This window comes from Podarcis erhardii, assembly GCF_964252035.2.
Source record: "Podarcis erhardii genome assembly, chromosome: 6".
Classification (NCBI taxonomy): Eukaryota; Metazoa; Chordata; class Lepidosauria; order Squamata; family Lacertidae; genus Podarcis; species Podarcis erhardii.
The window spans coordinates 56,914,770-56,930,803 of record NC_138510.1 but is presented as its reverse complement, the minus strand read 5'-3'; the positions used below and the strand labels follow the sequence as shown (position 1 = coordinate 56,930,803).

Sequence of the window (16,034 nt, the reverse complement as noted above, 5' to 3'; positions counted from 1 at the left end):
TGTGTGCATACTTTCAGGCATATGCTCTGCTGTACCAGGGAAAAACAGGTGGGTGGATCATGTGGACAACAGCCTAAGTATATAGAAATGTATGCATCCAGTTGCATAACACATTGTGGATAAACCATATTTTTATGGTTCTTTGGATTGTCCTGAATACCACCATTTGGTAGCCAAGCCCCAAACCAAAAGTCCTGTTTGGAATGCATTTTGGGTTGCCTCCTGATGAAACTGAGTGTGTGATGATTGTCATTTATCCGTTTTAGACCCCCTAAGTAGTAGCAGTTGCCAGGACATTGTCCTGTTCGCCTCAGACATTGTGGTAGATTGCAGTGTTTAGCTGGTGATAACATTGCAGTGTTTAGCTGGTGATATTGTGAGGTTTAGCTAGCGATAACATTGTAACGTTTAACTGGTGAGTTATCGCAATGTTGAAAACCAAATATCACCCAGCTCTTACACACATTGTGATTCGCGATATATTGCCAGCTCAAATATTATGAAACAATTATTACGATGTGAACTTCCAACCAGTTTTGCATGATATATTGATAAATCACCCAGCCCTAGCCTGCATCCAGTGATTATGGCTACTGGGAGCAAATAAGCACCTACATTACATCTCTTTCAGGTCAAAGTTAGTGGAGTCTAGTATTGAAACATGTGATTCTTGCAAGCCACCTTGACTTCTATGTGTCCTCCTTTTTCTGCTGAACTTGCACCACAAACACAGCAGATGGTGCTCTTTAACAATTCTCTCCATTGAGGAACTGGAAGTTGGTATTGAAGCTATTTATAGCACTCTGTTAATAGTTAATTGTGCTAGGTCTATTTGGTTTGGATCAAAAGGTCCTTACTGCTGGAAGCTTCTAATTTAAAGGGGGGGGGGGATATATTTTGTACTGCAATTTTTATTTTTATTTTCTTCAAATCCCTGCTAGAATGATCTTGACAAAAACACAGTTTCTCCATTCAGTTACAGAATTGTTCAGTACAAAATATATAAAGCTGATGTACAAGGTGATGCTGCTTCAGTTGAATCTGTTCAGTCTAATCTGCCAAGACAGGAAGGAAAGTAATGTACAGGGTGGCCTAACCCAGATAAAAAGTAGCTAAGAGGAAAAAATAGTATAGGATCAAATGTTTTGCTTTTTATTTGTCCAAGGAGACTACAGACCTTGCAATTTTTCAGTCATTGCATACCTTTCTATAGAAGTGGGTGTTCAAAGTAGATAGAAATAAAATGGAACACTTTCTTGCACATCTCGGCATAATTGGGGGTGTGGCTATTGGCATTCTCTAAGAACAAAGGAATTCAGCTAGGCTGGATGGACAGGCTGAACATTGTTTGCAGGGAAAAAAGGCAAGGCCTGAAATCTGGCAAAAAGTGTAGCAGTTCAGTTGGTCCAGCAGTAGATAAAATTTTCACTGCTAACTACGTGCATCATGCACATTTTTATAACATTCTGATCTTTGAAAAAGTGGTTGTAAAATATATTTTGGAGGTTACCTAGTTCACAAGCATTATTATTATTATTATTATTATTATTAGTGCTTTTTTCTGGGGGGATGCAGGGGGACTCATACCCCTAAACATTTTGTAAATCTAAGTTTGGCCTCATTGAGGGGCCTTATTTCAATATGAGTAGGAAAATGAGAGTACCCCTAAACATTTTTTTTTAGAAAAAAGCTCTTCTTCAGCATTTATGCATACTCTTTGAACAAACTGAAGTATACCAGATCGATCACCTTTGTAATCTTTATAACAACCCTGTAAGGTAGGGCAATATTATCCCTATGTTGCAAGTGGAGAGTGGGTAGACTATGACTGAAATATGGTGGCTTGCCTAAGAACCACATTGTATTGTGGTTGAGGTGAGATTCAAACGTTAAGTCTGCTGGTTCATAATTTAGTCAACCTGGTATTCAACAACATCTGGAGGACTACAATTCCCATCAGCCTCACCCAGCATCAGTCAATCATTTTATTTGTATGCCGCCTTTCCGAAGTGCTCAAAGCGGCTTACAACATATTTTAAAAAATAACATAGCTATCAGCCTAACAAAAGTAGCCATAAACAATAAACAAAACATCAAAAAGTACGCATCTAAATTGAACAATTTCCACATAAATCATAAGATCCAAAATAAATATATAAAAAATATCAACGACAGGAACAATTGCTCCTAGAAGGCTAGGGAGAAAGTTATTGCCGTTGAACCTAAAGTAACACAACTGGAGAGAGAGAGAGTCCCAGCCTTACAGATGCAATTTGATGACCATAAGTTGATGCCTGCTATGATTGAATTTAAAGAAAATCAGATTCCGAGGACCAGAGCCCTACCTGAACTGGAGAAGGAGGGTTTGATGGATTTCCTCACACAGGAATTTGATGACTTTTGGAACCGGGACTTGGGTGAAGAGGAGATTGGGACTGTGAGGGCCTTCGGACTTGGAAGAGGAGGGAAAAAAGAGAAGAACAAAATAAGAGACTGTTGGAACTACCAGAGGAACTTAGAAGAACAACAGTCAAGAGTGGAAATTTTGAAAGACGTTCTGAAATACCTTTTGGATCTTGGATTTAACTACGGAGATTTGGTTGCCCCGTCGAGAAGGAATGGAGTTATCTTTAGGTGGGAGTTTCCCCGAGATCTACTCTTTAGCCTCAAAGGAAGGAAAATGAAAATAAGATCAGTGGAAGACAAAGTAAAGTTCATGTATAAATATGAAGAAGACTCGCAGAAGGGACTTGGAAAAGAGTTAAGCGCATCGGACAGAAGATCACCAGGTTGATGGACTATAGGGAATTGGCAGATTTGACTGGCAGAATCCGGGACCAGGGAGAAGAGTCGGTGGAAGAAGATTGGAAAAAGTTTAAAGACTATTTATAAAAATATTGTAAAATTAATGTGTGTTAGAAAAATGTTGGAAAGGAGTTATACGGCTTTAGTAGAAATGTTATAAGGAATTAAGTACAAATAGATTACTAGAGTATTAAAGGGAAAATAAGGTTAAAATATGTTAAGACAATTATATATTAAAGGGAAAAATAAGGTTAGAATATGTTAAGATAAATTACAGGACAGAAAACAGGAAGATGGAAAGGAATTGCTGAAACAGTTAATTAAAGTGGAATACAAAAAGGGAGGTGTGAGGAGGTCATTGAAACAAGTAAATGAAAGTTAAGATACTGAACTTATTAGATGTGTTTTAAATTGTGTTTGTTTGGTTTTGTTAATTTAATGTTTTGGGTTTGGTGTTGTGTGGTGTTTTTGTTTTTGTATTGTATTGTTTTGTTTAATTCTTTTTCTTTCTTTTGTAGTCTTTAAAATGTTAATAAATATTATTTTTTTAAAAAGAAAAAGACAGGAACAATTGCTCCTAAACAATGCCCCAGCATGTTCTGTGGTCAGGGTTATGGGAGTTGCCAGTGGTGTTCTGTTGTACAGCATTGTTTTGGTGCCTCCTGCAAGGCAGGACCCAGTGCAACCCCACCAATCCTGATACCCTAAACCCACCTCTGGAGTTGTTTAGTCCACAACATTGACAGGAACTTTGCAGCTACCCCTGTCTTAGTCTGTTGAACACTTCCCCCATATTAACATCACTTGCTACACTTCTCATTTGAATTTTAAATGGAAAAGCAGCTGAGCTTCATTTCTGTGTCTCTAGTCAGACCATTGATAGGGAATGGAGCCAGAATATTATGATCATAATAGAGCTATGTTTATTTGGGCTACAAATTATAGAAAGGAGAGGCTTTCACTAGATTTTTTTCCACAGAACCCTGAGTTCTTTTAAGTATTATAGCCAACTAGCTTCAAAACCCAAATGCAAATATGGGAAATAAAGTTTAATAGCCCATTAAATTCATTATCTCATGCTTCCTTGAGGTCATCACATGGCACAAATAGTCCTAGTAGTTCCATCTTCTCTGGTTCCTTTGGAAAGTTCTTTCTGTTCCTTCTCTGCTTGCTTCTTTTTTGTGTTATTCACTCATATGCTAGGTAAGATCTGAAATAGAAATACCCATATAAAAGTTTCACCTACTATATTCCTGCTTACCCACCTCTGCTATCCCATTGCTCTTGCCATTTCACTATTGATCACCTGTTTTTAAGGTCCAAACTAGAAAAGACTGGAAAGAATTATAAATGTATGTATATTTATATTTATTCATATACAGGCAACTTCCCACTTATGCAGGGATTACATTATGGGTCCTCGCATGCATAAGTTAAATGTATGTAAGTTGGATATACCCTCTAAAAGCCTTAATTGTAACACTAGCTTGATGGGAATTTAGAGGGGGCTAGCATTCACAAACTAATAACAATATTAAAGGAGATATATGTGGGTGCACTTGTGCAAATTCAGCATTTATTAGGAGTAATGTTAGAAAATGCAACAATATTATGTCATGGTCATCAGGTGGTTGAAATGAAATGTGACAAGAGTGTCAGTGGGATATAGGCCATTATTCTTCAGTTCCAGTGTAGTAATTAAGTACTCAGTGATTCAGATCAAACTTCCTAGAATCAGTTTTCCAGTTGGCCCCATATTGATAGCAGCTCCTGGATTTTGTGATTACATGTTACACAGGTGATCTCAGCTTAGCAAAAGAGCAAACTAAATGATGGTATTTATGTCTAATTCTTACCATTAATATTAATCAGAGCCAATATGTTACTTGCCATGGGAGCTATTTGCTTCTCCCCAGGGATTTTTTCCTTTACTGAGTTTGCATACCAATATCACAAAAAAATGTCCTGTTGCTTCTTTCTCTTATCCTTTGGCTGAGTTGCTATGGACATGAATGTTCACGAACATTCTGCACCATCAGAGTGAATGAGTCAGCAATTTTCTGTCTGGTCAACTTGAAGCTTCCATGATAAAACAAAATAGTTCATTTTAGAGAGAGCTTGTGCAGACCAAAGGTTGTGAGAACCAGTATGAGTAGGTTGGAAAGAAGGCCTAGGAGGTAGGGTGACTGAAGAAGAAATGAAACCATGGAACGAGGAGCAGGAACCTTATGAAAAGGTTGGTAGAAGAAGCAGACTTGAGACAGAGAGAAAAGGGATTCTGGAGAAACCATGAGAAAGAGGATCTCATATTTCTTTGGGACAAGACGCTATGATGAGAGAGAGAGAGCAGTGTTGGTTTACCTAGGAAGCTGAACAGAGGTTTGAAATCCAGAAGGCTAAAGTGTGGATAGTGTAGGCAGCTGGCTAAAGCTATCTTGATTTTGAGGGAATTATGAGTGGGGAAGGTTGAAGAAAGGAGGAGCCAAGTTCAAAATGTATATTGAAGGAAAATAGTCAGTGAATGAGGGAGGCCAAATCCACCACTGGGAGGTAAGGGGGGGGGGGCAGAAGTTACAGTCTTGCAGTGTTGTAAAGGCAACCAAATGAATGAGTTGGCTTTCTGAGGAGTTAAATGGTTCTGGAGGTTTTTTGTCTGTTTTTGCTGAAACTGGCTAACTCTGCTTCCAGAATATTTGAACTAAACCAGCTAATTGTTTGGGCTTAACACCTCTAGTTTCCAGTAACTACATTTCTCTACTGCTGTAACAACATGCTCTACTCTGTGATCGCTTCTAGGAGATGATGTATGTCTGGAATGGTTATGCAGTGATTGGGAAGTGTCCTGACCTGACTGGCGGTATGTTGGAGTGCTTGGAAGATGCAGAAGCAGCCCTGGAAAGGAGCCCAGGTAACTCATGTCTAATTTCAAAGGGTGTGGTCCGTGAGAGATTGTGGTTGTCCGTCGAGTTGTTAGACGGTAAACCTATTAGCCCATTTTTATTTAATCAGCAAGTGGATTATAGGTCAATGAGTTGATGATACAGATGGTAGCAGTAATTTTACTGTTGCTTTGGCCTCCCCTTCCCAGTTACTACCTTATTAAATTGGGGAGGGGGGGGAATACTATCGTATTTTTCCGTGTATAAGACTAAAAAATAATGCCAAAATTAGGGGGCGTCTTATACATGAGGCCATTTCCCCTCATTTTCTTAAATCTGAGTCCCCCAAAATAGGAGGCGTCTTATACATGGGGGCATCTTATAGACAAAAAAAAAAAAACAGTAATCACTTCCAGGAATATATTTACAACTATTTTTAGATTTGGATGTAAGTTTGGGAAGTTGACTTTTCTTGACAATAAATTGACTGCCTTCAGTCAGTCTCCGTGTTGGGAGAAGTTGACTACCCTTTAAGGATGCAGTGGTATAACTGCATGTATGTGGGTCAGCATAGTGGGGGGGGGGGCGAGTTACAAGAAATAAATGACTCTGGTAGTACAAGGGACACAGGACTTTTGAACAAGATGCAAGGGGAAATATGTATGTATGTCTCAAGCAAAGCTCTTTTTTGCTTAATTATGTTTGGTTGTATTAAACATAAAACTAAGTAAGTCGTTCCATCAGCACAAAAATTTCTATTTGCACAATGTTGTTGTTTGTTGTTGTTTATTAAATTTGTATACCACCCTTCATCCATAGGTCTCAGGGCAGTTCACAAGATAAAACTGCAATGTAAAAGACACAAAATACATAATAAAAATAAGAACAAAAACAAGCCAATAATCCCCCCTCCCACAACACATTTAAAAGGGCATTGGATGCCAATAAGCCAAAGGTCTAGAACTTCTTCCCACCCCAATCTGTTCTAATCTGCATAGCAGATTTTGGGAGTGTACAGGTTACATGATGGAGGAGGAGAGAGTGGGAAATCCCACTGCACTTGCAGTAATCCTTCCACCCTTTGTTTTATCTTAGAAGGCTTCTGATCAGTAGCATGTTCTTGGCTGCTACATGCTAGCTCTAAACAACACTTGGTTTTATTTTTAATTGACCATTGGTTGATGACATTCTAATTTGACCAGTCTGGGATTTTTTTAAAGCTCAGATATTGATTTCAGATACACCAGTTAATGAAACCTAGCAATAAGGAATGCCTCTTTACAGCTATTGGTTTCCCCTGCCATTCTCTTTTTGTCTTCACACGTTATCAAAGGTTGGATGAAGCAAAGTTGTACTCAGAATAGATCCATCAAAGTCAATGGATAACTTAGTCATATCCATTGATTTCCATGGGTCTGCTCTGAGTATAGCATAGGCAGGTGCAACACAAAAGTTTCTTCCCAGTGCATCAAACTACATTTAGCGAAAAGGAAAGAAAAGAAAAGAAAGTGCATTGTCGCCTGGGCCTTTCTGCAGTACAGTATCTTACAAGGAAGTGCTCTCTCTGTAGGAAGTTTTGTACCTTGTGAAGTAGGACTAGATGACCATTGGGTCCCTTCCAACTACGATTCTATGATTCTATAAGTAGCAATTGCTCTCAATGGCAATTGGAGTAAAAGGGCCACAGCAGGGTATCCTGTAAGGCTGCAAACAAGCAAGGCGCAAAGAACTGTATATAGCCAATTATCGGTGAGACATGACAAACTAATGCCCAACTGGATACTTAAACCAGACAGGAAAGGTCACTATCTTCCCAGACTCTATTTTTGGAGACACCTGTCAGCAACACCCCACTTTTTTGCTTGCAGACTAGACATTTTTTTGCCTCTCCTCCCTTACATCATTTAGCTTTTATGTGGAGTGATTTGGGTCAAGCACACTTCATTTTCTCCTTCAGCCAACAACTTTAGGTCCTCTTGTAGGCATTTGTGTGTCACTGCCTTTTATCTACAGATAGCATGGGTTAGCCAGAAGCAACCTCCTTTAATCTCTTGCTAACCAGCAGTCACTTCAGTTCAGTAAAAAAATCCCTCTCTCAAGTTTAAAGCCTATGTTACTTTGGATCCCAGCAACCATTGCCATTTCCCCCATAATTAGTGACAAGAGGCAGTAGAAACAAACAAACAAAAAACATGGTGATTTATGGTGTATGTGTGTCACTGATGTAACTGCATATTCTCATCACACATCTGTTCTGTATTTCTTTTCATCTTAAACTGTGCTAAACCTCAGTTGTACTATTCAATCCATTAAGCTTTCCTTAAGGACCATTGTGGAGAAATCTCAACAGGCTGATACTTAGATAACATGCAGTGGGATGGTTACTACTTTAATTATGGCCACACTTGATGTATGGCATAGGGCAGCTTTCCCCAATCTAGTGCCCTCCAGATGTTTAGGACTGCAACTTCTATTAGCACCAGCCAGCAAAGCTGTTGCAGTTCAAAATGTTTAGAGGGCACCAAGTTGGTGATTGCTGCTGCTGCTGCTGCTGCTGCTGCTGCTGCTTCTCTCTCTCTCTCTCTCTCTCTCTCTCTCTCTCTCTCTCTGTGTGTGTGTGTGTGTATTGTGATGGAAAAGTTTCTTTCTCCCCCTTTTCAAAGTTTACAAAATTGTCTCAGCTCAGCTCCCTGTTGCTTTATTTTTCAGCTACAGATTTGTTTGTTGATGATCAGTGTGTAATCAAGTTACTGAAAGGGTTGTGCTTGAAATACCTTGGCAAGATTTCAGAAGCAGAAGAACACTTCACTTACATTCACTTAAAGTAAGTGTCCTAACTAGAGAAGATGACAACGCAATAAGAAATACTGAGCCACATCAGCTTATCAAAACCTGTGAGGATTTCTCATTGGAAAGTGATTCTATAGAGATGTTTCAAATTTTGGCGTAGTTAATGGACAACCATGCAGTTATATAATTTGTTGTACATTTCTGTATCTCACTATGTGCCTAAGTGTTGAACTTGCACCTGTAGATGTTCAGGATATAACAGAGGTCAGGATTATGCCCATGTGGCACAGTGGAACTCAGCACTGATAGTGCTCTTTACAGAGGCAGTCTGTCAGGAGTGGGACAGCAGTAAATCACATGACACCAGTAAAGTTAACTCTTTATTCAAGAAAAGGTCAACTCAGGAGGCGAGGCCTAGTGAGCACAGCAACTCGTCCCATTAAAATGGGGGGTTCCCCAACTGGCACCTCCCACAATTTCTTTGCATGCAACCAGTCCATGACATAGGCACATCCAACCCACAAAGCAGGTTCCAGTATTCTACAAAAATCCTCAAACATTGAGGAGACCCTCCTCCTGTTCCTCTGCTGATTGACAGAAGAGTATAGGAGAGAGGCTGCCTGCATCTGCCACATGAGTGGGTAAATGTGTTTTGGCCACTTTGGCCCTGCCTACCACTGCTATGCAGGCCCCAGAGGGTTGGCCAGGCCTCAATGCAGCCTCAGGTCAAAAAAGGTTAGTCATCCCCTGCCTAAGTTGAATAGAGACATAACCATCATACCACAAATTTTGCCAGAAACACAATTTAGCTGTGTCCTGGAGCACAAAAACTATATAACCAGCGCCTGCAATATAATATATATTTGTACAAATATGCAGATGCGGATCCATAGTTATATCACACATATATGACTACAGTGGGGGTCACTTATTTAATTGGCTTCCTTAATCAGCATATCTGCCCTGACATCATGATGTCGTTTCATGCCAGTAATGTATTAACTATGCTGAGAAGTGATGAGGTCAGCACCCAGGAGATTCGGAATCTGTGGCTGATTTAGATATTGATTACAAGCTGAGGCTGAAAATGTAGAAATCCATCTGCACTTCTGGAGCCCCAGTTGTATGACCTGATGCTCTACTCTTCAAAATAGAAAATGAATGTGGGAATAGTTGCATTTCCTGTGCTTCGACCACTCCTTTACTGTCATAAAACTTTACATTGAAACAAGGGTACAGTACATGTATCTGTACACAGAATCGCCCTTACTCTGCAATTCTGTCCCCAGACTGCAAGATAATATCAATCCCAATTACAGATGAACATGGGACACTCCATGTTCTGTTATTATATGGTAAGGAAACTATAACTGCATTGACTTGTTTCCTGAAAATTAAGTCTCTGGCCAAGCCTGTGATGTAACTCTGAAAGCCCCATGTGCAGGTGCTTGTAGGTATTATGTTCAAGTAAGGATCTTGAGGAGCCTGAGTGATGCCATACAAGAATGGCCATGGGATGTTCTTCGGTGCCAAAAATGTAGATTATTTAACAACCTAGGATACATTGAAACAATGTGAATCATTCGTGTCAGCACCAAGTGACTTTATTATTTGATTGTAGATAAAGCTGTTGTTGTTCATTAATTGCTATTTCTTCTTTAAAGTGAAAAGAAGATAAAGTATGATCATTATTTAATTCCAAATGCACTGCTTGAACTTGCTTTATTATACCTGGACCAAGACAGAAGAGAAGACGCTGTGAAGATCCTGGAGAGAGCAAAGTAAGCATATAATAAACACTTGATTATTAGAACTAGATAGAGCAGGGGGCTGAAACAGTGGTGGTTATCTAAGTGGAGTGTTGCAGAGTTCCGTCCTGGGCCCCTTGTTATTCAGCATCTGTCTAAACAACTTGGACAAAGGAATTTAGGGGAGGATACTCATCAAATTTGCAGATGGCATCAAGCTGGGTGTGGTAGCCAATGCCACAGAAGACAAAAGCAGGAATCAATGTTGCCTTAACAGATTGGAGAATTGGGCCAAAACTTAACACACTGAATTTCAATAGGGACAAATTTAAGGTTCTACACTTAAGATAGGAATATGGCATGAGTTTTGTATGCTTGTGTAATACTTTTCTTGAATATTCCTTTCTTCCAAACGTTTTCTCTGTGGAAAAAGAGAAATATTAATGTTATCATTTATCCTGAGCTTGTTTTCTAAATTACTTAAGAATCTATTTCCTCCCCTCTTTAGCCAGTAGGGGGAGAATAAGTGACTAACATGGAGCAGGGGAGAGCCAATGGGCTTGGGGAAGAGAATGTGATCATGCTGACTCTTTAACAAGGCTTGCTAAAAAATATGGGGGTGGGGGAAACAAGACTTGGTTTAGCTGACCTAAATCTACATACTAGCACAACCCAGGTTCTGAGACAGAAGAGAAGCCAATAAAAGCAGCTGTAAACAAACACACATCCTAATTTTGTCTTCATAGGTTAAAAATAACAGGTGCAATTCAGGTACTTTTTTCAACACTGATTGTGGGTTAAAAAAATACAGGCTGCATTTTGGAGACTACTAATTTTGCTATCACAAAATGGATTATAAGATAAATAATGTAAAACTTAAAATCTGGATTCTTTTCTAGTTGTACCCAATGATGCCTTAAGAGTTAGCAGGAAGTACCTGATTTTTCTTCTTCCACCATACCCCATAGTGTTCTGGAGCATCCACTTCAAACCCTCTAAAGCATCCTTGAAGGGGGGACGGGGGCTACCAGTGAAAACTAGTTATTTCATATTGCACAAACAAAAGTGCTCTCTACTAGTAAAAAATCAGAATTGGATACCCTTCTTTAAACACCTCACATTGTATGTGTAGTATACCAAGCTTTTTATGTTAAGTTTCTAAATATGTTCACTTTCTCACTTTAAAAACTGCCATATCTATAGGACTTGATCATATCAAGGCCAACCTGTCTAGAAAAATAAACACCAAGCTTTATCAGATTATTAATTAATTGAATGAACTTAATGTAGAGTTGAAAATAAAATTCTAGGGCCTAATACGTTAAATATTTTGTGTCTTGCTGCATTCACCACTGAAGCTACCTTCTTAGCTCCTTGCAGTGATATCTAGGAAGACGTATGAGACACTTTTGTTGTGTGAGATCCCTGCCCATTTCTCCATTTTCCTGGCTGCTGTAAGCAGGGAAACTTGTAATGTGATGACACTGCATCCCATTATAATTACTCCTAAATGAGATTGTAAGGCGTGCACTTCCTATGGGGATGCTACTTTCAGCAGTGGTGCTGTGGCCTACACAATATGAATCCTGACAGAGCCAAAATGAGGTATTGGCTAGTGTGCTGAACTTGGGTTACAAAGTTCTATAGTCTAACTGCAGCATTCAGGTAAAACTGTCAGGTTAACTCTTGGGTCCTTGCCGAGGCCCCTTGCCATTCCAAGTTTTCTTCTAAGTTTGTTTAAGATTTAAGTTTGTTTATTTTTACCTTGGGCAGCAACTGGGCTGGCTGAAAAGACAAGCTGTCCTGTCTTCCTTTAATGTCTCTGGGTCCATAGTGCAAAAGCATTTTTAATAGGAAAGGAAGAGTAGCGGGGGTGGGCACGGCTAGTGGCCAGTCAGCTTTGGGGGTGGAGGTGTTTTGCATGTTCGTTGGGGTGCTCTCTCTCTCTCTCTCTTTGTTCTTGTGAAATGGACATTTTGTGATGCCCATGACATCTATTTTCCAAATGTTCTCCTGGGCCCAAAAAAAGTTTGGGATCCCTGACCTCACCCATTAGACTGTTGCAAGGATGAAGTGGATAATCCCTGTGTATCCACTGAGTGCCTTGAAGCTGTCTCTGAGACAGAGTGTATGCTTTGCATGAGGATTCAGTCCAAAGCATCCCCAGTTTAAAGGGGAACTTGGATTGCAAGGCTGTGAAAGATCTCTGCCTGGGATCCTGGTGAACCTCAGTCAATCAAGATAGATAATATTGCACTAGACCAATAGCTTGAATTTTGTATAAGGTGCTTCATACATTGATTGGGTTTATGTTTTTTTTATAATACTTTACAGTATTGCTTAAATGTCTTATTTTTGTATTTATGTACTCTCTGGGTTTATTTTGTATTGAGGGGGAAGATAGTTTAGATTTCTTTTCTCACTTTATACTCACCATAAAAGAGCAACATAGAGTTGCCTTCGTGTGTGTGTGTGGATCCTGAACTTTAGATTTATTCATTTTTTGCACAATGGACACTTACCGGTAATATAGACTTGCTGTTTTGTTTTCTGGGCTGGGGGGCAGGGATGAGTAAGCATACATTTTCCAGGGAAATGTTAAGACTTGGAACTACAAAGAGATGCATTGTCCTGTTCTCTGTGTCTCTATTTCAGAGGAAGCAATGAAGACATTTATGAATTAAGTTTGGTTTTTCTACCTTCACTTTGTAAAAATTGTTCTTTTAAATATTGCAATACAATGATGATGGGGAGGTGCAGTATTTAAGTGCCTATCACAATATATCTCTGTTTTGTTTTAGGCAAAATTATAAGAATTATTCCATGGAAACAAGAACACACTTCAGAATTCAAGCTGCTTTGCACCAAGCCAAATTGTCTCCAGAAAATGGTGTTCTGGAAGCGGAGGTTTCATGTTAACTTTTAAAAAGAAATCTTGTTTGGTATGCAAACTGCCACAAGAGGACATTACAGGCAATAGTTTTAAGGTGGTCTTTGTCAAGTTTAGCACAAAATGTATTTAATTTAAAAATACTGAGGGGTTGACAAACCAGTATTTCATTCCATGACTGTTTATAATATATACAAATGTGACTTACTTACTTTATAAGTTTTTTAAATAAGATTTTCATGTTTGTTAATTTGGCAAAGAATATTTAAATGGATGAAATCATGAATTCTATAGAGTTGCTGACAAATACCTAGATCACACTTGGTTATGAATATAACGTTTATTTTCTACATAGACTGAATTTTTAAAACTACTTTTTAAATGAGGTAATAATTTTCCTGATAGAAGGAACAACCAGTTAATAACCTTCGATTCAGGTTTAATATTATAATGTACTATTCTTTAATCTCACTTTCATTTTTTCCTCTTCTAATGTATTCTATTTTGCTAACACTCAAGATGCCAACAAATTACCAATGCAGCCAAAATCCAGTTGCTTACTAGTTTGAAAGAGTTATCAATGTTGAAATAACCAAAGTAAATAAACCGGAATCTCTCTCTGAAGCAAAAGTCACGTTTAGACTGCATTAAGAAAACTGGAGTCTTTTAAGAACTTTAGTGTTGGTTTACTCTTTTTGTTGAGCAGCACACGGTTATTTGATTTCCCCCCTAAAGTGGCATATGATTTGGAACAGGGATTGCCAGCATGGTGCCCTCCAGCTCTTGGGACTCCAGCTCCCATCAGTCTCAGCCAGCATAGCCAATGGCCAGGGATGGTGATGCAACATCAAGGTGCCAAGTTGGCTACTCCTGTTTTAATATTCTACTGGAAGCATTGTGAACATTCATAAGCCATTTTACAGTACAGGATTTTTTGAACTGGAGCATGTCCAGTTTGGATTAGCCATATCATTTGGGAGAGTGTTAATCATGCAGTCCTTCCTAGCTGCTGGAACTCTTTTTGTGTGTGGGGGGGGGGGGGAGGTCTGCTAGAAATTTAGAGAGCACCACTGACCTATTTGGCAGATGGTTGGATTCACTCTCCCCTTCTTACCAAACAATTGATTGGTTCCATCAGTGGCTACTATTTTTATAGGACTGCACATATTGATCAGCCTCTCTGTGGTACTACAGAATGCCCATTGGTTCTGGAAGTCACCAATTTCCTGGAGCAGGGTTAGAAGCTACATAGCAGAAACAATGTACCCACTATAGATTTAAGGTGGCAGGAAGTTTGACACATTCTGTTGTACAGTAGGGGGATGATTTGTTACTGCATTTCTGTTACTTGCAGGATTTTCTTATGGAGTATGTCAAATAGATTTGTGTCATTTCAAATTTCACCTTTCTTTAGTTTCAGTAGAGAACTGAAAACATAGATTTCACATGTGTCTGATTTCTCTCAATGCAAAACTAATATATACCAGAGAACCCTTTCGCTGACTAGGCATTATTAATCTTTTCTCAAAACAGTATACTAAAGACTGTTTATATTGGATGCAGAATATGTGTACAGTGCAACTATAAAAAGCACAAAATCAAGCTGGCTGTTCTTCGTATTTTTGTTGTATGTATCATGTCTTCCCTCATACTCTCCCTCCCCTTCTTTTCAAAATACCCTTCTTACTGAATAGACTTCCAGCAGCGTTCAGGAAAACCTAATTGTTGCATTGGAGACTGTTTGAAATCAGTGGAAATGACAGCTTGGACTTCTACAGATTTATAAATAAATCCTAAATTCAGTGGAATTTACTGTTAATTTTGGATGTTTAAGATGGTAACAGTATAGTTCCATAATTCCATTATTTTTAATAGAACTTATAGGCAAGTAACTTTTGAAAGTTATGCCTATTCAGGAAACTAAACTAAACTTGAATGTTCTGTTGAAATTGATGAAGGTTGTGCAGGAGTATTGCTTTATAACTTAAGCGTAAGGTTAGAGGCGCTGTTGCTTAAGCTACAATCTGAAAAACAATAATCTTTTGTAGAATAATTTGGGAAGTTTTGTAGATTCACCTAATTGTCATAGATTTTTGTCAATTTCATCCCTTGTTCACATCCTCTTAACACCCAGCAATAAAGAAAGCTTCATGGTCTGTTGAATTGCTAATGTCCCATTAGATTTTTTTTATTTTATTTTACAGTAGGTACGACATATTAAATAGCGCACCCAATGTTCTATTTACAGGTGTTTATGCAATATTTTTGTCAAATTTCAGTGGTCTTCCTTTGTTACCAAGAGCATTCAAACAACCTCAAATTTCCCTTTGCAATATGGTTGATATTTACTTCTACCTATTTAAACTTGTTGCGTTCCCCCTGAAAGATCCAATTCACAATTTGGCGGTTTTCATGGAGGAACAGGCAAGTTCTTTAATATATGGTGCTCTGTTTTGCATTAACTGTTGGTGTTTTAATGTCAGAATGTTTTCATTTTTTTCCATTTGGAAAAAAATGAAAAAAATAATGTTATAATGCCTTTATTTTGCAGTGTTGTTTTAATGATATTTTGCCATGAAACATGGCATATAAAGAAATAATTTACTTTCCATGTAATGTACAACTCATATTTACAATAGAGTTTGTTTTAGCCAGAGGATCATACGATAGAGTTTTAGAACAAAAGTTAAACTTAAATATATCCAGTGCTGCTTTTCTATTAAAAAAAACTGTTTAGGGGCACTCTCATTTTCCTATTCATATTGAAATACTGCCCCTCAGTGAGGCCAAACTTAGGAGTATGCATATCTCTCGTCCCCCCCAGAAAAAAAGCACTGAATATGTTATGAAGCTATGAGGGTTTAAAATCAATTTATATAAAATTGGTTTGGTATTTGAGTAAAAGGCCACAAGGCAACACAA

The 16,034-nt window shown here is 38.5% G+C and overlaps 1 protein-coding gene and 1 long non-coding RNA gene across 6 annotated transcripts in view; one reads left to right on the top strand and one right to left on the bottom strand.

Moving 5' to 3' along the window:
• Window positions 1-15,275, top strand: part of TTC39A (tetratricopeptide repeat domain 39A) — a 53,976-nt gene extending 38,701 nt beyond the window's left edge. For all 5 annotated transcript variants that reach the window (XM_081868253.1, XM_081868254.1, XM_081868256.1 and 2 more), the window contains 4 exons: window positions 5,602-5,713; window positions 8,394-8,508; window positions 10,139-10,255; window positions 13,024-15,275. In XM_081868253.1, coding sequence (XP_081724379.1) covers window positions 5,602-5,713; window positions 8,394-8,508; window positions 10,139-10,255; window positions 13,024-13,141 — 462 coding nt within the window. In that variant the 3' untranslated portion in view covers window positions 13,142-15,275. The remainder of the gene's footprint in view (window positions 1-5,601; window positions 5,714-8,393; window positions 8,509-10,138; window positions 10,256-13,023) is intronic.
• LOC309345316 lies at window positions 10,063-13,017 on the bottom strand. Its single transcript, XR_014158184.1, has 2 exons — window positions 12,745-13,017; window positions 10,063-10,643 (listed from the first exon to the last, which is right to left on the bottom strand). It is a non-coding gene; the product is annotated as an uncharacterized lncRNA (long non-coding RNA).
• Window positions 15,276-16,034: the final 759 nt, after the last annotated feature.